The sequence below is a fragment of the Chelonoidis abingdonii genome, chromosome 1 (genome assembly GCF_003597395.2).
Source record: "Chelonoidis abingdonii isolate Lonesome George chromosome 1, CheloAbing_2.0, whole genome shotgun sequence".
Lineage (NCBI taxonomy): Eukaryota > Metazoa > Chordata > Testudines > Testudinidae > Chelonoidis > Chelonoidis abingdonii.
The window spans coordinates 329243560-329267851 of record NC_133769.1 but is presented as its reverse complement, the minus strand read 5'-3'; the positions used below and the strand labels follow the sequence as shown (position 1 = coordinate 329267851).

General features: G+C 39.4%; 1 protein-coding gene across 4 annotated transcripts in view; it reads left to right on the top strand.

Annotated features, from left to right (window-relative positions):
- CDK8 (cyclin dependent kinase 8) overlaps positions 1–24292 on the top strand; it is a 175721-nt gene that overhangs the window by 81315 nt on the left and 70114 nt on the right. For all 4 annotated transcript variants that reach the window (XR_012655043.1, XM_075061660.1, XM_075061659.1 and 1 more), the window contains exons 3-4: positions 15601–15711; positions 18330–18470. Coding sequence is in view for 2 of the 4 variants with exons in the window: in XM_075061660.1 (XP_074917761.1) it covers positions 15601–15711; positions 18330–18470 (252 nt within the window). In the remaining 2 variants the exon portion in view is untranslated. The remainder of the gene's footprint in view (positions 1–15600; positions 15712–18329; positions 18471–24292) is intronic.

Sequence of the window (24292 nt, the reverse complement as noted above, 5' to 3'; positions counted from 1 at the left end):
CCCAAAACAACATAAAAGCCTATATTGTTTTTCTACCTGTACTTACAAGTTGGACACAGAAGATTAGAAGAAGAAAGAAGCTTCTCATAGCTGAGAGACAAACAAAAGACTCAGGTCCAAAAATTCCCTCCCTGACTTTGAAAAATCCAGTTTCCTGATTGGTCCTCTGGTCAGGGGGTTCCCTTTGTTAACCCTTTATAGGTAAAAGAAACATTAACCCTTAGCTATCTATTTATGACAGAGGCATAAACATAATCATAATAATTTTGGTAAGCAGTTCTCAAAGTATGGGGCATGCCTCCCAAGGGAGGTGCAGGAATTTGTAAAGCCAGGCTGTGGCACTCTGTGTCTGAAAGCAGCACCGTAGAACCCCCATATTCACCACTGTCATAATTATATTTGTACAAAATATGCCTTCTGAGGTATCACTTTAAAATTCTTGATCTGTTGAACATTAATATCCTGTTGGATTGTATGTGCTATCGTTTTGTTTGAAGTTATGAAGTTTTGCTATATATGTGTTACTGAACTACGTTGGAAGTTGGAAACACCCACAACCACCCTTTCAGGTACATGAGGGCAGGGGACTGGACTCAATGACCTCTCGAGGTCCCTTCCAGTCCTGGAGTCTAAGAATCTATGAACAGTGGAGCAGCCAGATGTGCTAATGGCCCGTTAAAGGGAATACACGCTCACAAGGACTGTCCCAGGAACTGTATGCAGTGGAAACTTCTCAGAGATAGCACGTAGACAGTGGAGACTGATTGAGCCAGGAAGCAAGCATAGATGTTTCCAGCAAGCTGAAAGAAGCCATCAAAGGGGTAAGTGACACCACCATTTGGCCTCACTCCTCTTCTCTCCCCCCCAACTCAACACCTGGATGCACATCTGGAGGACAAAGATTTTGAACAGGGGAGGTGGTCCCAGGCTGGAAAGGAGAGTCCTAGCTTGTGTATTAAGGAACTATATCATCAGGATGAGAAACTGCTTGATTTAAAATCAGTCTAGTTTATAGAACTAAGACTGCAGATTTTATTTTATTTCTTACGTAAACAATTTTGATCTGTACACTTATTACTTATAATCACTTAAAATCTATCTTTCTGTAGTCAATAAATCTGTTTAAGGTAAAATATAAAAACAGGGTGTTTTGGTTGAACTGCTTAGGAAATCTGCTCAGTGTACAAAAGTTGATGCATGTGCTCCCTACATTGAGGGAGGGGCAGACTGGATAATAAACTTACACTGGTCAGACTTCTGATCAGAGCAGGACAGTACAGTCCTGGGGTCCTAGGCTGGAGAGTTGGGGGAATTGGTTGGAACCTCTCTATTGTTAGTTCATAAGTGACTAGGAGAAGCATTCATGTAACTCAGCTGGGTGTGTCCCTGCCTGTGGGTGGCTGTGTAAGTGCAGTACCTGGAGAGGCTTGCAACTTGTCACAACATCACTTTGTGAGAGGAACCCAGGTTGGTATGCCAGAAGGTTCAGCAGTACCCCAGTTCCAGGTTGCAATCCAGGGAACCTGTCACAGAGGCGTGAGCTCTGTGTGTGTGTGTTAATAGCTTTGGCTGTCAGCCCTGAGCAGCTGAGGCTCATGCAGAAAGGCCATGCAAACCCAGGGTTAGAGGACAAAGGGGACAGCTGGAGCCCAAGCTGTCCTGGGCTGAGAACCAGAGCCTGCCCTGCTCTGACAGCGAGCATCCAGGCAGCCACAGTCTGTCCTGCTCTACAGCAGGAGCCGCAGCCACACCAGGCGCTGCAAAGCTCTTCACTAGCAACTGTGACAGATCAGACCTCATTGCATGGTTCCCCGCCCAAGAAAATTAAAATATTTGCAGCAGCGCGCAACAAGTGACAAACCATTTATATGAGAAATGGATTGTTTTTGTGACAAACGGAGAAAAGCAAATAACACAAGCTGAAGCCAAAAATATGATGCTGATTTCAAACTATGCTTTACGTGGAGCGGGTCAAGCGATGCACCAAGGTCTCAATGTGTTCGGTGTGGCAAAATACTGACAAATGACATTACGAGGCTCTGCAGGCTACACTGGAATCTCGAAATAACTACTTGAGTATCTGTTTTTTTCAGAGCTTTTTTCAGAGAAAAGTCAATGAGTTAACAGGACAAAAGAAAGTTGTTGAAGTATACAGCACCTTTAACATGAAGCCTACTGAGGCGTCTTGCCATGTGGCTTTGTGCATTCCCAAAGCTGGTAAGCTGCATAGCATATGTGAGAAACTACTGCTTCCAGCCGCAAAGGATATGTGTGCGGTGATGAGTGGAGAGAAATCAGCATCACAGCTAGACGTGCTCCCACTTTCTAATTTCATAGATTCATAGACTCTAGGACTGGAAGGGATCTCGAGAGGTCATCGAGTCCAGTCCCCTGCCCTCATGGCAGGATCAAATACTGTCTAGACCATCCCTGATAGACATTTATCTAACCTACTCTTAAGTATCTCCAGAGATGGAGATTCCGCAACCTCCCTAGGCAATTTATTCCAGTGTTTAACTACCCTGACAGTTAGGAACTTTTCCTAATGTCCAACCTAAATTTCCCTTGCTGCAGTTTAAGCCCATTGCTTCTTGTTCTATCATATAGAGGCTAAGGTGAAACAAGTTTTCCCCACCTATCATTATGACACTCTATCTTTTTAGATACCGTGAAAACTGCTAATCATGTTCCCCCTTCCTCAATCTTATCTTTTCCAAAACTAAACAAACCCGTCTAAATTCTTTAGCCTTACTTATAGGTCAATGTTCTAAAGACCTTTAATATGCATTCTTGTTGCTCTTCCCTGGACCTCTCCAATTTCTCCACGTCTTTCGTGAAAATTGCGGTGCCCAGACTGACACAGTAACTTCAGTTAGGCCTAACGCAGCGCAGAGTAGAGCAAAGAATACTCTCGTGTCTTGTTTTACAACAAACCTGTTAATGGCATGCCCAGACAATCTAATGCTTGTTTTTTTGCCGGCGAGATCACACTGTTACTCATATGTAGCTCGTGATCCACGTATGTACCCTAAGATCTTCTGCCATATTTCCTTCCAAGAAGTCTCTTCCCAATTCTGTGTGTGTGAAACTGATTGTTCCTTCCTAGTGGAGCACTTTGCATTTTGTACTTTATTTGAAACTTCATATCGGCTTTACTTCAGACCTTTCTCCCATTTGTCCAAGTCATTGTTGAAATTTTGACCCTGTACTCCGAAGAGTTGCAATCCCTCTCGCCAGTTTGGTAATCCGTCCGCAAACTAATAAGTGTACTTTCTATGCCAACATTCTAAGTCGTTGATGAAGAATAATTGGACAGAGCTGGTCCAAAACAACCCCTGCGGAACCACTTGTTATAAAACAGTCCTTTCCAGGCAGGATTGGGAACCATTATAAACCAACTCTCATGAGTACGGTTATCCAATCCAGCAGTTATGCACCCACTTTATAATGTAAGCCCCATCTAAATTGTATTTGCCTAAGTTTACTGTGAGAGAGGGGATAGTCATCTTGCCGAGACCATATCAAATGCTTCACTACAGTCTAGGTATACACAGCAAATATGCCACTGAGCTTGCTTCTTCTTATCGGCGATCGAAGGCTCTTATCCGCTAAATCAATTAAAAGGGCTCAGAGTACGCTATCATAGATGTGCTAATCTTGGTTTGGACACGATTTGTTCTTTACAAATCCATGCTGGCTTCAGATCATTCTACAAACCGTTACCCAGATAGTTTGCAGATGATTAAATACTTTTATGACTCATCACTCTGCTCACTTACTGATCCGCTTGCTAAGAAGTTTAAACCTAACTGGTCTGTAAGTTTCCTGTTTGCTTTATCTCCTCCCACGATGTCGGTGGCGGCTCTATATTTGCCCTTTCCAGTCTATGAATCTCTCCTGTCTCCCATGACTTTCAAAGATAAAGATAGAGACCAGAATACCTCCTCTAATTACTCCTTAGTTTCCTAGGATGCATTTCAACAAGGCCTGGTGAATTGCAGGCATCTAACTTTTCTAGAGTGATTTTTTAAACGTTGCTCTTTTTATTTCCTTTCTAAAACCTACCCCCTTCCCATAAGGCATTCATCATGTTAGAAGATCATTCCTTCAGACTTCTCAGTAAAGACACGAAACAAAAGTCATGAAGCATCTCTGCCATTTCCAAGTTTCCTGTTACTGTTCTCCCTTCCTCACTGAACAGTGGCCACCCTGTCCTGGTCTTCTCCTATTTGCTTCTAACTATATTGATAAAAAGTCTTCTTGTTTCCCTTTATCTCAGCCATAGCTAGTTTTAGCTCATTTTGTGCCTTTGCCTTTCTAATCTGCCCTGCATCGCCGTGTTATTTGCCTATTATTCATCTTTTTAATCTGACCTAGTTTATCCCATTTTTATGACTCCTTTTTACTTTGTAGGTCATGCAAGGTCTTGTGATTATGCCAAGGTGGTCTTTGCCACATTTTCTATCTTTCCTAACCCATCAGAATAGGCTTGCTTTTGGGCCCTTAATAGTGACCCTTTTGAAGAACTGCCAAACTTCTCCTCAGTTGAATTTTTCCCCAGTCTGATTTCCCATTAGGACCTTACTTGTCAGCTCTCTGAGCTTACCAAAATCTGCCTTCCTGAAAATCCGTTGTCTCTTATTTTCCTGTACTCCCTTCTACCCTTCCTTATAATTGCAACTCTATGATTTCCATGATCACTTTCACCCAAAGCTTCCTTCTACTTTCGAATTCTCAATGAGTTCCTCCCTTATTATTAAAATTGAAGTTCTAGCGACAGGCTTCCCCCCTAGTAGCTCTTTCAACCTTCTGAAATATAAAAGTTGTCTGCAATGCCCAGTCCAGAAACTGTATTGGATAGTCTGTTGCCCCGCGGTGTTATTTTTCCCAACATATATCTGCGATAGTTGAAGTCCTCCCATCACACCAAATCTTGCGGCTTTGATGATGTTAGTTGTTTAAAAAAAACCTTCAATCCACCTTGTTTTAGGCGGCCTGTATGGACTCCATAGCACGAACATACCCTTTGTTTTACCCTTTTATCCTAACCCAGAGACTCTCAACACTTTTGTCTCCTACGTCCATCTCACCTCAGTCTAAGTGTGACGTTTTTAATATATAAGGCAACCCCTCCTCGCCTTTTTCCCCTGTCATATCCTTCCTGAGGAAACTATCCCATCCACACCAACATACCAATCGTGTATTATCCCACCAAGTTTCAGTGATGCCAACAATGTCATAGTTGTATTTATTTATTAGCACTTCCAGTTCTTCCTGCTTATTACCCATACTTCTCGCATTTGTATATAGACATCTAAGATACTGGTTTGATCTTGCCTCCCTGACCCTCCTTTCTCTCTACCATTATAGGCCAGGTTTGCCCTGACCCTCCTTTCTCTCTACCATTATAGGCCACGCTCCTTCTTGTTTCTGACCCATCTCCCAGGTCTTCATCTTCCCCACTTACCTGTGGGCTTTGCTCACCTGTCCCCGTCGAACCTAGTTTAAAGCCCTCCTCACTTTGACACAGTTCCACGCCACATTGCAGAGATGGTCACTGATATAAAAGAGCAGCTCCTAAAAAGTGTTTGTCAGAGCCCATATTAAATTCAGATAGATGAGTCTACCGATATATCAAATGCTGCACAGCTACTGGTGTATATTCATTTTGCTACAGCAACAGAATTTAGAGGAATTTCTGTTTTTGCCATCGAATTCCAACAGGAGGGACTGGTGAAGAGCTTTTTAAACTATTAAATTTTGTCTAAGACACAGGCCTTGATTGGGGACATTTGTTTTGTAATTTACAGTTATGGAGCACAGTCTATGACAGAACAGGGTTGTGAGAAGGGTACAAAAAGTGGCCTCTACAGCAACCTAGAATCATTGTATTATCCACAGACAGGCAATGGCTGCTAAAAAGATGCCAGAGGAACTCAGCAATATTCTTTCAGATGCAGTAAAAATTGTAAACTTGCACCCAGTTAATTCAAGGGTTTTTGCCATTTTCTGCAAAGTGTTGGGGGGGCATACTTCACACAGTTGTTACATGCAGATGTTTATTGGCTGTCCTGGGTCATAGTGCTGACAAGATTATGTGAACTGCATGAGGAAGTCCGTATTTTTCTTGCTGATAATAACTCATACAGCATTTCAGTGACACTCGGATATCCTTGTCATATCTGGCAGACCTATTTGAGTGAATGAATTCCTTGAGTGTGTCACTTACAGGGACAAGATGCAAATGTTTTTTCATTGATTGGATAGCTGCATTCACTAACAAACTTGAATTGTTGTCTTCATATGTACAGCAGGGATCTAATTCCATATTTTCAACAGTGGAGAGTGTTATGTAACGGTGCAGTGATCTGTCATTTTACATTATCCAGGATGTAATTGTTGAGCATTAGGCAGGCTGCAGAAGCAGTTTTGTAAATACTTTCCTGAAGTGGGCAAAGACAAATGTAATCAATGAGATCAGGGACCCATTCAGCTTTAAGCCGAACCCAACAAATATGCTGCCTTCAAAAGAATAGGAAAGCCTTATGGACCTGTCAAGCGACAAGGAACTTCAGCACAAATTTATACAAATGCCAGTTACAGACTTTCGGTTATCAGTGGGATCTGAGTAAATGCACCAGGCTCTGAAAGTCCTCATTCCTTTTTCATCCACTTACATGTGTGAATGAGCCTTCTCAGGATGAACCACAATCAAAACAAAATATCGCTCCCAGCTTGCTGTTGAAGATGACTTAGATCTCTTCCTTTCCACACTGCAATTCCGAATTCCGCTACTTTGGACAGTGAGGAAATAAACACACCCCTCTCACTGATAAGATGGGACAGATGACAATATATAAACAATGACAATATATCATTGTTTAGTGTCATGTTTTCTAAAATGTTTGGAGTTTTATTTTAGCTGCTTCCATTTGTACATTATTTTTTTGCAACGTATAGGATTTTGTTTGTTATATTGTGTTAGTAAACTATGGGGAGGTGCAGTGACTTTTTTCATAGCTCAGGGAGGCTCACTATGACAAAGTTTGAGAACTTCTGCTTTGAGACGTATTCCCTGTACTGTTGCACTCAGTAGCGTAGCTGTCGGGGAGTGGGGCAGTGGCTGCTCCCTCACTGAGCATCTTGGTGCCTTTTTAATTACTCATCTGGTGGTGCTCCAGGTCTTTGGTGGCACCTCAGTAGCAGGCCCTCACTAGCTCTGGGTGTCTTCGGCGGCACTGAAGGAAGTGCTGCCAAAAACCCATGGAGCGAGTGAAGGTCCTGCTGCTGAGGTGCCACCAAAGACCTGGAGCACCACCAGATGAGTAAAAGCACCACCCCATCAGTAAAAGCGCTGCAGCAAGTGGCACCTTTTTTTTTTATGCTCCCTCTGTTCCCTCCACCTGGCTATGCCACTGCTTGCACTCCCTTTGTTTCACTTAAGCAGTACGTAAGGAGCAGAAACCACATACCCAGAGCAAGAGATGATGTATCTGGCTCCTATGCATCCCTCCCCATAGCTTCACATGGGGTGAGGAGGGAAGTGGCTGGGAGCATGCTGAATGCTGGTTGTCTTCATTGGTGTATGCTTCCTTGGGGGCGATAGCCAGCTCCTGTGAGCAAGACTGCTCTGACTGTGTAGGGACTAGAACAAGAAATCAGGGAGCCGTGACTGGTTGACTTCTTCTCATTTTCCACTCTGTTGGGCTGCCCTAGCTGGAGGGGAGATGTCCTTTGCTAGGCGCTCCCTTGGGCTGAGGCAGAGCCAACTGAGATCCTATCCTGCTCTTCTTAGGGCTTCCACAGCCTGCCAGAGAGAATAAGCAATGGAGTTACTACTTCACTTCCTTCCATGTGATGTAGCAGGCAGCAGTAGGGGAGCTGCTGCAGTGCTGTTCAGAGCCCTCCAGTCCATGTACTGCAAAAGATAGTGGGAAACAGCTGGGATGGCGATGCCTCCTACCTTCATAACAATGGGCTGATTCAAACACTTCTGTTTAAAAATTGCAGCGATGACTGGTTTTCAGTTTGTGACCAAGTATACATCATCTTAGCAGTCATGCCTAAGGACCACAAAACATAGGCATGGGCATAGACAACTCTTTTTTTATTTGATGGGGACTTGAGTTGGAGGAAAAAAGAAGGCATCTAAAGCCAGGCATGCTATCTTTTTTGTTGCCTTTCCTAGTCAGAGTTTCTGGATGAAGTAGGAACCCAAGGTGGATACATAAGGAAATCATAAGAGCAATTGTTTTCTAGTGTAATCAACAAATCAGGTGTTGCCTTTCTTCATCTTGCCACAATAAAGTGTTCTACAAAGAACTCAGTGACTTTAAGCCATTACCTGCAATAGGAATTAAATGTCAGCTGCCTGATACCATTATCATTTCTGTGACACCTGATCAACCATTACTTAAGTCTTTTCCTGTGTGTAACTTCTTGTGGAATAAGGCAGTTCTTTCTGCTTGTCCAGTTTTGATGATTTTCAGTGGCTGAAAGCTAGGGAAGCTAGTGACAGCATACTTTTTTCTACCATTGTACAGCTTTTAGGCACAAATTACTTTTGACTAAGTACACAGATGAAACTTTCAGACCATCTGGATTTTCTTAAAGACGAGAAAAATTTAAGAGGCAACAAGCTTCTTCATGTCATCACAAAGCAATTGTTTTTTCAAAAGACCACGAAGAACTTAGCATGTCACCAACATTTTCAGTACTCTTAGAAGAAAAAAGAAAATAAGTAGATCCTAATGAATTATCTTGCCAGACAAAGACTTTTATTTGTGAGGCAGTTATACTGAACAAGTTGAAAATATGCCCTTATGTGGCGAGAATGACTGCAACTTTATTCAGCTGCTTTGTTTGCAGGCAGAATATGATCTTGATATTTCAGGGTATCTGAAAGAGTCAAAACAAATTAACAAGTCCAGTTATTCAGAAGGAGGTAATTGAAATCATGGCTCTTAAAATCACGAGTGATATTTCTGAGAGAATTTCTGGAGAGTGAATTATGCTTGAGGAAACAGACTGCTTCAACAAAGAGCAAGTCTTGTTTTGCCTGCAATATGTGGATGATAACATGAAAGTTCATGAACAGTTAATTGAATTGCACAGTATTTCCGGTACATCAGTGGAGGAAATCGTATCAGTAATTAAGATATATTATTGCATATAAATCTGAGAATCAACAATTGCAGACAATGCTATGATGGTGCTGCTCATATGGCAGGCTTAGTATCAAATGTAGCAGTGTTTCTCAACCTTTTTGTGCTGGTGACTCCCTTTGGACTTATGACCCCCTTCCACGTGCGCACACACTAAGACTGGAAAAAATTGTGACTTCCTACCTTAAATATCATTAAGCAAATTATGAATAATACTGTCCCACCAGTATTAAGCTAATGTTTCAAATCTACACAAATATATTGAGTAATTTCAGTTCCTATATTCTTTTTATTTTAGCAAAGAGATTTCTTACCCCCCAAAATATGCTGTCATTAGTAGTAACCGGCTTCACACAAGCACGTGCTGCTTCCTGTCTAGACAGTGGTGGTGTTCTTCCCGGCTAACAAATAGTATATGCACACGTTTCAGCTAGGTCATCTTGTGCAGTGGATAAATTTTTAACAAGAGCTCAACCAAGTACTTCACAGAATGAATGCGTGAAGAAGGTGAAGTGCAGAAAGTACGATTGCAACTGTTTAATGTATGGTTTTACTGCGGTTGAAAATAAAGCTCATTGTGGGGGGTGGGGGTCAAGTGCAGAGTGCTGATAGCATGAAATCTTCAAAATTAATTCGGCATTTGGAAAGTAAATATTCACAGTTAAAGAACTCAAGAGGCTTGTTCTTTAGGGGAAAATTGAACAGTTTGAATAGCCAGCAAACACTGATGTTGAATATAAGTAATGTCAGTAAGAATGTTTTTGAAGCTTTATATCTTGTGTCACTTCGTATTGCCCAAAGATGTAAGGCACCTATAATAATTGAGAATCTCATAATTCCTGTGGCATTAGATATGGTTACAAGCGTGCTTGGCCATGAAGAGGCAAATAAGCTTGAAGCTATTCCCTTATCATGTGATAGAGTTTTTTGAGGTGTATTAGTGAAATGGTTGATGACATTTGTGAGCAGTTGGGAAATTTGTTTTTAAATAGTGTGAATTTTCTGGCTGTTTAGTTTGATGAATCAACAGATATTTCAGGCTCAGCGCAGTTCATAGCTTTTGTTCAATGTAGTTGATATACTACTGCTGAGGAAAACATGCCCTTCTGTAAAGTGCTGCCTAGCCACACAACCGGTAAAAGTCTATTTAACATGTTTGATGCTACTGAATATTTTGAAATTGATTGTGAACAAATCTGTTGCTATATGCAGTGACAGTGCCAATGCAATGGACTGGTAAGAGCAATGGGCTTGTTGGAAGATTAAAAACAATTGTGCCGCATGCAATTTGGACCCATTGCTTCTTACTTTGGCAAGCACTTGTTGCAAAAGGAGAAATGTTTTCTGGGTTGCATCAAGTGTGAGAAGTCTGTTAAAGTTGTGAATTTCATAAAAAGGCTGCCTCTATCAGCTCACCTGTTTGCAGCTTTATGTGATTAAATGGGCACATGTCATAAAAGTCTTCCCTTGTATGTTGAAGTGAGGGGCTCTCATGGGGAAAAAGTGTTTGTTAGGGAGCCTTTTGAATTGCAAACTGAAGTACTGGGGTTTCTACAGGATCAGGGTGGTTCTTTTGCTAAATTGTTCAGTGACCCATCATGACTTCTTCAGTTGGATTACATAGCCAGACGTCTTCAGTCATCTGAATGAGCTGAATATGAGTTTAAGGATGACACAAAAACATAATTGTGTTGGGAGGCAAAGTGATAGCCTTTGGAAAGAAGCTTGGAGCCTGGTCAGCTCAGCTTCAGAGTGGAAACTTTGAGTCATTTCCTCTGAGTTGCGAGTTTATGAAATTGATTGCCGATGCGGAGTGTGAAACAATTAAACATTATGATTGAACATATTCTTGAACTTAAAAAGCAGCTGCAGGATTACTTCCTACCTGACGATGAAACTTGGCAGGAGGTGGATAATTAATCTGCTCAACAAAAGAGTAGCTGAGTCTGCTGAATTTACAGGAAAACTACAAGATAAACTGATTAAGCTTTTATCTGAAAACACTTCAGTGTTCATTTTCTTCGGAAGACGTGTGGACGTTTTGGATGGCGCTGAAGCATGAGTATCCTGAACTTGTAACTGAAGCTTTGAAAGTTTTTAATCCCATTCATAACGTCCTGTTTGTCTGAATTGGGATTTGCATTGATGGTTGTGATAAATTATTTCATAGCTTTGTTTTTATCTGTGGAGAAAAACTTGCTGCTGAACGTTTGTTCAGTTCAACCCAAAGTAAAAAAAAAAAAAAAAAAAAAAAAAAAAATAGTTGGTACAAAATGAGCACAAGTGCCTGATTGAAGGACTCTGTAAAACTTGCAATTTGTGTAATAAATAAAATAAAAATAAAAATAAAATGAATTTACAGTTTTTCTTTCTGTGTAAAAATGAACTTTTATCTGGGATTATGACCCCCAGGTTGAGAAACACTGAAATGTAGCAACAGATTTCAGCAGGAGGAGCCATGAGCTATATATACTTACTGCTATAGGCATTCCTTGAAGTTGGTATGCTCAGGATGCTGTTAAAAATACTAACCTAAGAGATACTGGTGCAACTATTTATAAAATCACAGAATTAATTAAAACCTCACCCAGATGAGATACTATGTTTCGGGACATTAAACATGAAGTGTTAAGTACATTAACAGGCATCCATGTCCTCTGTCCAACAAGATGGACTCTGTGCAGTAGCATTGGATTTAATTTCTGAGAACTACCTTGCACTGTTTGCAGCTTGGGAGGTTACAAAGGATGCAATGAATCCTTAAAGGGGAGCACAAATTGGTGGCATTGCACCTAAAATGGAAAAGTTTTTAATCTCCTCGTTATTGTGCTAAGATGAAAAATCCTAAATATGATAGACAATCTGTCCCGCCTCTGCAGGGTCAGACATTTCAGCAACAGAAGGTGAATTTCTTATGAAAATTATGTTCACTTCAGTTCATCCGATCAGATGAAAGTCACCGCTTATTCTGAGAGAAGAGTTTAAAGATAGTTGACATGGCTGAGCTTCAAAGGAAGAGAAGTTCTCAAGGAAATATAAATAGGGACAGGTGACCTCAGCTATCCAAATACAGCAAATGTATTTTTTAGAAGACATCTGCTTTACAGTAACTGACTTTACAGTGTCCAGCATTCACTCAAGATTTGAACAGAGACTACAAAATTATTCGGCTTTGAAACTCTCTGCTCGAAACATGAAAAACACAGGTGCAAGGTTGTTTGGTTCTGATTTCAAGTAGGATCAGCTGATTACTCAGATTTATCTATTGCAAACCAACTGTCAGCTTACGGAAAGATAGTTTGAAGTCGGTTCAAAAATATGTTTGCTCAGCCAGACTGAATGTCAGTTGTTTTCGAAAGCAATGAAGTTCATAACAATATTTTGATGGTATTGGCAGCCAGTGGTGTATGTGAGTGTAGTTTCAGTGCTCATCATTTTAAAACATTGTCCCATTATGGATCAAAACCATCATGTCTCAGCTGGCATATGATTTTATATGTACACAAGAACATAACGCACTCACAGCTTACAGGTGTTGTCAAAGAGGTAATTTAATGAAAACTACGGTGAAGGTGGCTGTCTGAAACTGTCAACTTTGTAAATAATTTTTTTAAATTGTTTTTAAAAATAAGGCTTTGAATGAGTAGTTTTGTGCCCTAACTGAATTTGTCCACCTTTTAATAAAGATAAATGAACTTTTTGTTTCAAACTCATGTTTCTTTTATTTTTTAATGCAAACTCGACATATTTTGGGGGGTTGGGAGGAAGCTATAGCTCTCCTCCCACCATCCTTATTATCTATTCCTGTGGTTGGTCTAGAGTAAGTCTGTGGGTAGGTAGGATAGTAGTATATTTGTTTTTGTCAAAGTAAGCAGAGTTTCTAACTTCAAGTGGGATTTTTTTAAAGAAACTTAAAAATCATGAGGCTTTAAAATAAAAAAGACCCAGAATGTTTGGGAAGGGTTTGGTCTTCTGGTTCGAGTGTTTAGTTTTCATGTTTTTAACTCTTTCTCTCACCTCCCCCGATCATTAGGGCTAGAAATTTCTTCTTCTAAAAAATGAAAGCTGAGATTCTCATAATTACCCAACTCCAGGAACTGGGGAATATACCAAATACTATAAGGCTTGCAATAAAATCATTAGAGTTGGCAATATTGAATAATCTTTCTTTATATATTGGCTTTTCTGTTACAATCTTCCTTTTAGAATACTTGCAAATAATAAAGCAGTGCTTTGTTTTCATCATATCTTTGCATTTTGATCTCCACTTTTAGTGTTGTGGAGCTAAATATTTGGTTCATAAGAATACACAACTTTAATAAAGTATATTTACATAAAACCAAGCTTGGAATGGAAAATCTGATATGAAACTCAGAAAATTTGTGGATTGAGAACCTGCGTATTAAAATGCTTCTGTTTTTTGTCATATTTGCACTACGTTCTTAAAATCAACTTTTAGTTTTTTAAAAAAAGAGTCATACCAGTTTTTTTGGATTGAGCAATAAGTGATGATTTGCAAAATGGTTTGAAAATTTCTTTTGCTTTATGAAGCATCTGTTATCAGACCAGCTGTGTAGGATTTTTTTTTTTTTTGAGATAGTACACAAATGTATTCAAATATCCATTCTTCTATCACCATTTCAGTGAGAGCTAGAATTGTCATTGTACTTGACTAATAAAGGACTGATAAAATGGAATGGAGCTGGCTGGCCTAAGCTATAATTTTCCCTTGTTAGTTCAGCAGTATGTTTCCAGTTACATCAGAATCTTTCCTTTGAACTCCCACTTTCAGGGAAAACAGTTGATTAGAAGCAGGTTTGATTTTAGAAATAGAAAATGTTAATCTGTTTATTTCTTCAACATTTTATATTCAAATACTATTTTCATAAACTGTGCTTATGTTTGTTAAACTAGCCAGATGCTGTGTGTTTTTTTTATTTTTTATTTTATTTTTAAAGTGTAATGTTCTCTGGCAGACTTAATATATTACCTTGTAATGAGACCTCTTAAATACACGTTGAAAATGAAATCTAAAGTTAGCCATGGCTTGTCTTAATAAATGTTCCATTTGCAGCCCACAAGTTGGCAAAATATCCGTCTGTTCTACTTTCTTAATAAGTAGGGATGCAATTTGGTCACGGATTCCATGACTTTGCTGGACGTCTGTGCCTTCAGCTTCACTGTCAGCAGCGGGGGCAGAGCCAGGACTGTGTCTTTTTCCCTCCTCTTCCTCTCCCCTCCCTCCCTGGTAGCTGCAGCCGGAGCCAGGGCTGTGTCCCCATTGCTTTGGCCGGAATCAGGGCTGCGATGGGCTGAAGCCAGTGCTGTGACCCCCTCCATGGTGGTGGCCTGTCCATGACTTTTACTAAAAATAACCATGACAAAATCTTAACCTTTAGTAATAAGCAACCCTTCTTAAAAAAACATTGGAGCAAAATATTTTAAAGTAATATCTTTACAAACCATATGATTTTTTTGGATGTGCCTTAATTGCAGAGCTGTTAATGTGAACAATAGAACCCCAGCAGGCTTGTTCTACCTACTTTCCTGGTCCTGTAGACGTAGGTGTCATACTTATTTCACCTAAACTCATCAGGTAGTTACTTACTCCTTTAGAGGTTGTCCATAACATACAACTGGAAGGAGTCCCATCCTTAAATAACCGTAAGGCTTTGTCTACACTGGAAACTGAATGACAAAACTTTTGTTGTTCAGGGGTGTGAAAAAACCCACACACCACGAATGACAAAAGTGTTGCCGACGAAAAGCGCCAACGTGAACAGCACTTTGTCTGCAGAAGCGCTATCCACTGCTTGTTTGGGGTGGAATATTTTGGTTGGGGGAAGAGCTCTCTCCTGTCAACAAACAGCAGCTACACTGTATACCTTTTAGCGGCACAGCTGTGTTGCTAAAAAGGTACGTAGTGTAGACAAAGCCTTAGAATAGTGATCAGGATATAGTGCTTTGAGGTGGTTATGAGCTGGTGAGGAAGGAATTGGGGAATCACAAAGGATTTTATCAAGTACAGGAACCGATGAGGAGGGAAAACTTGATATGAAAACTCAGTTCACGTATATTTGTAGAGAACTGTGCTGATCCTGTGAAAAAGAGTTATAAAATTTTAAGTAACTTCACTGTTTGAGGTAATTGCTCAAAAAAATTATACTTAGGATATAGATTGCCCTATTTTAAGGGAGATGTGTGACCCAGTTTAAATCTAATTTCAAGTTCACAACTAATTCCTTCAGTAGAAAAAACAAATAAAATGAAATATATGCTGTTTTTCTGTGGATTAAAGTCCTCAAAGATTAATTAAAAAATAGACTTTTTTACAAGGTCTTAAATTACAAACATATTATTTGGCCAGTTCCACTCCACCCTATTGCAGGCTCTGGTGGCATAGATGTTTCTGTAATGGATTTTCTTTGTTTTGCAGCTGCTGCGAGAGCTCAAGCATCCAAACGTCATTTCTTTGCAAAAGGTGTTTCTGTCTCATGCTGACAGGAAAGTGTGGCTTCTCTTTGACTATGCTGAACATGACCTCTGGGTAAGATGAATTGATTGTAGATAATGGGTTTTGGGTTTCAGTCAGGAACAGATAAACTGATAAATAATGTGTACCACAACTGACAAACAATTTTTGTGTAGGGAGGAAAGATGTCTCATACTTTATATAGTGTTAATTTTTATTTTCAGAAATACTATTTAGACCTGCATTCTGCAGTGATATTTACAAAGTTAATTACTGTAACGTTTGTTCAGCTATAGTGTGTACCTTTCTAATCATGATTTTATTAATAAGAGCTTTCGTATTTTAGTTGGATTGCTGTAATTTTTGTCAGAAAATACCATTTAATATCCTTTGGAATTTAAGGAAAGACTCCAGGACACGCAGCGTTTATCTGAAACTGAGATCAGTGGTGAAGTGCACTGGAACATGCCTCGTGCTAACTTACACTATATCTGACCTCTGAATAAACCAAATAGGCTCAATCAAAATGAACAGACATAAGTTCATTTACTTTTTTCAGAGGTGGGGTCTTTCTGCTGATCTCATGTTCTCTCTCTACGGCTTAATCTTTTGTAAAATAACTAGCCTTTTTAGTTGTGAATTAAGTTTTTTTAAAAATATAAATAAATGTACTGCATCCAGAGAAAATAAAATAGTAATGCCAACAGAAATGCTCACCTGTTATTTTCATGTTATTAATTGGAAAATTGAGCTGTAATGTTGGTAAACAAGTACCCAAAACACCATAATTCAGTTTGATTTCACTGAAGTTTAATTTGAAGGAACACCATCTATTTTGTTTTGGATTCTGAGCATAGCTGTCAAATCCTTTGACCTACTGTGACAATAATAATAATAAAAAAGTGTTATGGGTTTAAGAAAAAGGGACACAATCAAACTATCAAAGTTTGATGTGAGATGGGATTTACTTATGTACATATATAAAGATTTCCATAACCCCTTTCCTGATTTAGCATTTCTGCTCTATGTAACTTATAATAATGGACAGTGAGATAAGAACAGGTATATCATGGATGGAAATAAATTTGAATCTAAAATGTGTGATGTGCCTTATAATTAGGTGTAATTTAGTAGAATATCACTAAAGACTAGTGCAAAGAGAAACCATCCTCAACTATAACTTGACATAGGTGTTCTTTTCCAGTTTAGTACTTGTTATATTACTGGTACTAAAATTTAAAACTTTTAGGCTTACCTTTTACATTGGTATAAAAGTGGCTATATTCATGGTATTTATCTTACAGACTGCTAAGTTCTCAAATGTAGAGAGCATAAGGCTAATGTGGCCCCTTTTTCATGTTTTGCCCATGTGTGTGAAATGATTAAAGTACAGATGTTTAGGAACACTTGAGTAACGTTTTATTATTATTTTGAAGGATAGAAAAGGTGGGCATTTAAAAAACAAACAAACAAACCATGAAGTTCTGAATTAGCTCAGGGCATTATGGTGGACAGTTATACCTAGGAGAAAGTGACCCAAATATCAGCAGCACATGAGCAACACCCAGCTTGAGGTCTCTTGGATTTTATGTAAACACCTGAATTCCATAGCTGTTTTTGTCTTCTGAATGATGACAGTACCTGCATGAAAACAGTCTGGCTGTGTTATGATAGTGCCTAGAGGAGACTCCAACGTGGATCAGGCTCTACCATGCTAGGCACTATACACACATAACAGAGATAATCCCTGCCCCCAGGGAACTTGTAGAAAGGAGGAAATACTTGAAGTGGTAGCTAACACCATGACACAGCCTCTTCTGTTGAAGGTGGTAGCATCAGAACTTTAAGCATCACAGTTTACAGTCTAGAAGTCCTCTTGGACTTCACTGGTTCTGGGTATGCAAATAATCACAGCCATAATAAACACTTTTCTACCTATGACTTACCAGATGATGATTAACTTTGGGTGGATGGATTGTGAACCTGACCATGTTTATGGTTTCTTCCAACAATTACTTATTCATTTTAGGATTTGCTTTTTCAGAAGGGTGGAAGCAAACAGCTGCACACACATGCATGTGCATTTCCTGGTCAAACTACTGTAAAAGAGAGTTTTTAAAATTCCAACGGAAAAAGTTTGATGCAAATATTCCTTTGCAGTGATTGCAACCCAAATATTGCTTTGTGCTAATGCAAGAGAACCTGAAAGTGATATGGACTATAAACTGACTGATTTATTATTATTGTGCTGAGATGCAAAAAATAAACAGCATGTCTAATGAGAATAGATTAGAGTTATATTATTTTCATTTTAATAAGATACCATGTTAATGAGGGATTGAGGAAATTGTTTTGAAAACTCACTTTTAAACTGGTGGTAACTTTTAAAAAAAAGTTTTTGATTGTGGTAATTTATATAAAAAACTTCCTTGGGATGATGTCTTTCATTTTAATTTCCTTATTAGTTTTTACCAGTAAATGAGTGTTTGGTATCATAATACTTTAGATGCTATTATTCTTGTAATAACTTTTAAATTACACGGTTTTAAAAATGTATAGCAATAAAAAAAGATTAAAAAAAAAAATTGGCAAGCCTGCATAAGGAATCACTGGAGGTTTCTCTTTTTTTGTAAAACATTATAGATCAAAACATTACATTTTTTCTTGTTACTATTGATATTTTTCTTTTCCAGCACATAATCAAGTTTCACAGAGCTTCTAAAGCAAACAAGAAACCAGTTCAGTTACCTCGGGGAATGGTGAAGTCACTTTTATATCAGATCTTAGATGGTATTCACTACCTGCATGCTAACTGGGTGTTACACAGGGATTTGGTAAGTTGACCTGCAGTGGGGATTAACACAGGGTAGAAGATTTGAGAGCAAAGATTATTGTCTTTACCAGTAGTCATTAGCAAATAGACCTTTATGTGCTAAAAATGTAAACAAGTAGCTATCTGTATATATACTGTCCACTAAACCTTAATGAATAGACTTATACTATGTGTGTAAAGCCTGCTATTATTCGACATGCATTCAGTGATTCCATTCTTATAAAAATGACGCATGTCTGATTGGTTTTTATTTTGTTAAATCATTAAGAGTTGCATGTGTACATAATTGGGGGTGGATATTTGGCTGTCAGCAACTTTAAAAAGGCATGCACACTTTTTTAACTATCTGTTAAAAATGTCAGAGGAGATACTAATATATGTACTTTAATACACTGGAATATGAAACATGAGATGTTGTTCAAAAGCTACCAACGTTATTGCTCTGTAGATTTATTTGAAGACCTTTTGCGAATAGCCCTTGTTTATTATAAATACATTACAAGTAAAACTGCCTGAGCAAGTGTTTATTAAAAATCCAAGTAATTTGTAGTTAACATGTAAACTTGATGAACACTTTTTCCAATTTACTCTATATTTAGTTGCCTCTGGAACATATGCTCATGACTTTTTGCATAGAATAATAATAGATGGTGTGTCTGACTGTTCCATCTTCAGAGTTAAATCCTAAATTGCCCTTTCTTACTGCACAATTATCTGTAGCTTTTATTCTTTTCTTCTAAAAGCCAGTAAATATAATGAGGTTTTTAATAGCACATTCTCTTCAGACTATCTCTGAACATAATGCTGTAAATGATAATTTAGGTCCTAATCACTGAAATTTCAGTAATGCATAGAAGTAGTGTATATAGCTTCTGATGCAGAGCTAGTTTGACCCTTCACATGCGCATGCCTGCAGTGCTAGTGTTGATTTATACTTAATGCATTAAAGCCCATATTAGCTACTGCAGTATCAGTTTTTAGGCCTTTAATCTAGCTTTAATGATCCTACTTGAAATGTAGTTAATGATGGTTATTTTATCTTTCATGTTCATGCCTAGCAAAATGTTTAAAATAGTGCCAGTGGTACTGTGTAAATGGATGAAACATTTTTATTCTCTCTGTAAAATTGAATTTTCAGAACTCAAAATGTAAGGAAACTTTGTTCATGAAAGTAAGTAATTGTCCTGCATGGATATTACTTATAATTCTCTGACAGTTTTATAAACTTGAAAAAAGAAGCCTCAACCACTCAAAGGAAAAGATTTCTTTGTAAAATTTGTGGTTAATATTTTTTTCATGACTTTTTTATGAGCTAGAAGAGTTAACTTCAAAAGTATGTAGAAATACATAGGACATGCGTTCTTGTAATTGTTTAGAAACATCTTGTTTCAAACCAAAATACACTGTTTGGGGTTTTTTTGTAACTTCATGCCTGCTCCTTTATCTTTCAGTGTATTTGTTAGAGTGGTAAAGAAAGCAAGAGAACTGTCCCCAAGAAGCTAAATGTTGCTACTGTTTGACTTCCTACAGTTTCAGAAAATTTATGAACACCTTTTAAAAAAACAAAAACAAAACTTGATGTAATCAGAGTGCAAAAATTAATCATACATCGTGAACTGGATGGCTCGGGAGATGGGTAATTTATGACAGAGCCTTTCACATCTAGCTCTGTGGTTTGAATATGATCTAAGTTGGTAGTTGCCAAAAGTTATTGCCAAAATCATGGCTACTTGGTGACCTACGTGAAATGAGTTGGTGTATCTCAGTCAAGCACGCAGGTTTTCCCAGTGCAGAAGCCACCATTGCGACTGGCAGCTGCCTTTTAGTAGTTTGAGCAAAGAGCCAAGGATCGGCATGGAGACTGAGCTGCCTTTTCATCCCAAGAAGCTGTCCCTGCAGAACGCTGCTGAGGTTCATTGGCCAGAAAGTTGTTATTTAATATGTTTATTACAGTGGTACCTAAGGACCTAATGAGTCTTGGGTGATATTGTGCTAGGCACTATACAGATAAAGAATAGTAGATGGTCCCAGCTGAGCTGAGAAGCTTACAATCTAAACAGACAAGACAGAGACCAGGTGAGGGAAGGGATATAGCACGCAAGCAGAGTGAACAATGTGGTGGCAGCAAATGTCATATTAGGGGACCACAATTTTTGTATGTGGGGATTTAGTTCAGAGGGTATAAGTTAAATGAAAAGAAAAAGGGAGGGAAATGGGATTGAGGGGGACAATACAGGGAGAAGAGCATAAGAGGAGAGGGTGTGGAATGAAGCTGAGATGAAGAGACTGAGGGAATGGGAGCAGCAGCGAGATAGATGGAGCGAACAGCTGATCAGCACGGGGCACAGAATGCCAGTTAAAATTGTAGAAAGTTGTTCATGTGCCTAAAGGACCAAAGGACCCTGCTTTCACTTCATCTGTCTGTGCTGGCTGGAGTCTCTGCCTGGCTCGTCTCTGCCGTTTTCTCCCAGGCTCACTTGATACGGGAAGGGGAAGCATGACCTGGGTGCAAGTGCTCCCAGAGTTCAAGGATCTCCCCTGCTCAGTTTTTGGACCAAAAGGGTGCTGGGTGGAAGAGTAGCTGTGGGTGGACCCCATATTACGTGGTCCTTTCCAGTACAGAAGCCGGTTCTGTGGCTGTCCATGCTATATATGTTCATATGCAACTTCTGTTTCTGGGCTGTCAATCAGAAACATTCACCAGCAGAGAAAATCACTCAATTTAAAATGTACTTAAGTTACACTTTAGGGGATAACAGTGTATATATTAGAGATGTTTTCTTTAGTTATTCCAGGGCCATTGGAAAATTGTTTATCTTCTATGGAGATTGCCTGTAAAATACTTGCTTGGTTCCTTTTTTGAATCAGTATTTCTAGCATTTAATGAGGCAGTACCATACTAGATCAAAATACCGGCCTTTTAACTCCCCAGCAATCCATTAACTGAGTAAAATGTTGCTACTCTGTTCCCTTAAAAACTCTCCTTGTCACTGTAAGTCAAAATGCATTCTCTCTTTATCGCAATTGTAGGTATGTGTAATGTGCAACAATAGCTTAATATGTTTATCTTCATTTTAAAACTATGTAGGAGAGGTGGGAGAAATTACAGAAGAGAATTTCAAGGATAGAATGATAGGACTGGAAGGGACATGAAGGGGTCATCTAGTCCAGTCCCTTGCAGTCATGGTAGGACTAAAATATTATCTAGACCATCCCTGACAGGCATTTATCTAACTTGGTCTTAAAAATATCCAATGGTGGAGATTCCACAACCTCCCTAGGCAATTTATTCCAGTGCTTAACTACTTTGACAGGAAGTTTCTCCTAGTGTCCAATCTAAACATCCCTTGCTGCAATTTAAGCCCATTGCTTCATGTCCTATCCTCAGAGGTTAAGGAGAATAATTTTTCTCCCTCCTCCTTGTAACAATCTTTTATGTACTTGGAAAACTGTTATGTCCCCCCTCCGTCTTCTCTTCTCCAACCAAACAAACCCAATTTTTTCAATCTCCCCTCATAGGTCATTTTTTGTAGACCTTTAATCATTTTTGTTGCTCTTCTCTGGACTTTTTCCAATTTGTCCACATCTTTCCTGGACACAATACTCCAGTTGAGACCTAATCAGTGTGGAGTAGAGTGGAAAAATTACTTCACGTGTCTTGCTTACAAGACTCCTGCTAATACATTCCAGAATGTTTGCGCTCTTTGCGTGTGCGTGTTTAATGGTGTTACGCTGTTGACTCTTATTTAGCTTGTGATCCAGTATGAGTCCCAGATCCCTTTCAGCACTACTCCTTCTTAGGCAGGCATTTCCCATTTTGTGTGTGTGCAACTCATTGTTCCTTCCTAAGTGGAGTATTTTACATTTGTCCTTATTTAGTTTTATATTGTTTACTTCAGGCCATTTCTCCAGTTTGTCCAGATCATTTTGAATTTTAATACTATTCTCCAAAGCACTTGCAACCCCAGCGCTGCACGTACTCCACATCCTCTACGGGTGTAGCTTTTAGCGCTGGGAGCCATGCTCCCAGTGCTGTGGCACTGTTTACACTGAGGCTTTACAGCGCTGTATCTTGCAGCGCTCAGGGGTGTGTTTTTTTTCACACCCCTGAGTGCGAAAGTTCCAGTGCTGTAAAGCGCCAGTGTAGCCATGGCCTAAGATACTAATTTGATTCCTCCCACATGCCCCCCCGCCATGTTTTCTCTTCTCTCCCTTGTCCCTGCTACAACAGCTCATGCTTTCCCCAGATCCTGACCCTTCTCCCAGGTCTCCATGTTTTTGACATACCTGTGGGCTTTTGTCACCTGCCCCATCAAACCTAGTTTAAAGCCCTCTTCCCTAGGTTAGCCAGTCTGTATCCAAGTATACTCTTTTTTCCTTCCTCGATAGGTGGACCCCATCTCTTCTTAGCAATCCTTCTTGAAACAGCATCCTGTGGTCAAGGAAGCTGAAGTGCTCCTGGCGATGACATCCTTGGAGCCAGGCATTCATTTCCAGGATGCACCTGTCTCTGCCTGGGCCCCTACCCTAGACTAGAAGAATCAAAGAGAACACCACCTGCCTGCCTCCCCCCCCCCGGCCCCCATCTCCTTCACCCTTACTCCCAGAGCCTTGTAGTCGCTTCTGATCTGCTCATGGTCAGACCTCACAGTATCATTACCTGCCCCCATTGAACCTAGTTTAAAGTCCTCCTCACTAGGTCAGCCAACTTGTTCCTAGATGATGAATCTTTTTTGTTTGTTTGTTTTTTAAGCCTACAGTAGAGTGGCAGGTAAATTCTGCTTTGAAGAAGAAGAAAAAATACTTTTGAGAGACCTGGAGTTCTGTCTCCACCTGAGTTTTTCTTATAGTTAGTACACCTCTACCTCGATAGAACGCTGTCCTTGGGAGTCAAAAAATCTTACTGCATTATAGGTGAAACCACGTTATATCAAACTGGATTTGATCCGCCGGAGTGCGCAGTCCCACCCGCCCCCCGGAGCGCTACTTTACCGTGTTATATCTGAATTCGTGTTATATCAGGTGGCGTTATAACTGGGTAGACATGTATTTAAATGGTCCTAGTTAGGCACTGAAGTTGAAGCTGGTGTTTTGCTGGAGAATTAGCAGTCAACAGCACATCAGTGTATATTGTGAAAGCTGTCTTCATAATGAAAGAAGCTAAAACCTAGCTTTTAGAAGAAGGTGTGTATGGGGATGGAAGGATATTCTGTATGAAACAGTAAAAACTGCAGAAAGACTATAATTGCTGAATCTGTAGTTTTCTTGCACCCTTAGTTTTCACAAGTCCTGAATCTTTCTTTAGAAGGATAACACCTAGGGTTTGGGCAATAACCTAACTTCTGTTTATGCAGTAATGTGCTGAGAAAATTACCTTTTGTTTTTGCTGATCGTGTGGGAGCCAAACTAGCCAATCCACAAAAATCACTGGGGGTCCAAAAATGGCTGTTTCCCCGGAAATCATGCAAGAATGTGAATTTGCATTTAGAATATAATCTAAACTGTGTGTATACACCCACACATAAACATGAGTATTTTATTGTAATATGTTTCCCAAATCTGTGAAATTATAAAAACCTTTTTTTACTTTTCTTTCCTTCGCTTCTATTGTATAGCTTCTTAAGGTTTTATCTTAACCTTTCAGTGTCTGTTTTATGTAATTCTTTTCTTTGAATACTACTAGTTTTGTTTTTGACTGTTCTTTTATATCTCATCTCAAACACTTCTCTGATTTTCCCTTGTTCTTAATTTTCCTTCTGCTGTCTCTTCCAAGGTTACTACTTTCTCTTCATTCCATTCCCCCTCTTTCCCCTTATTTTCTTC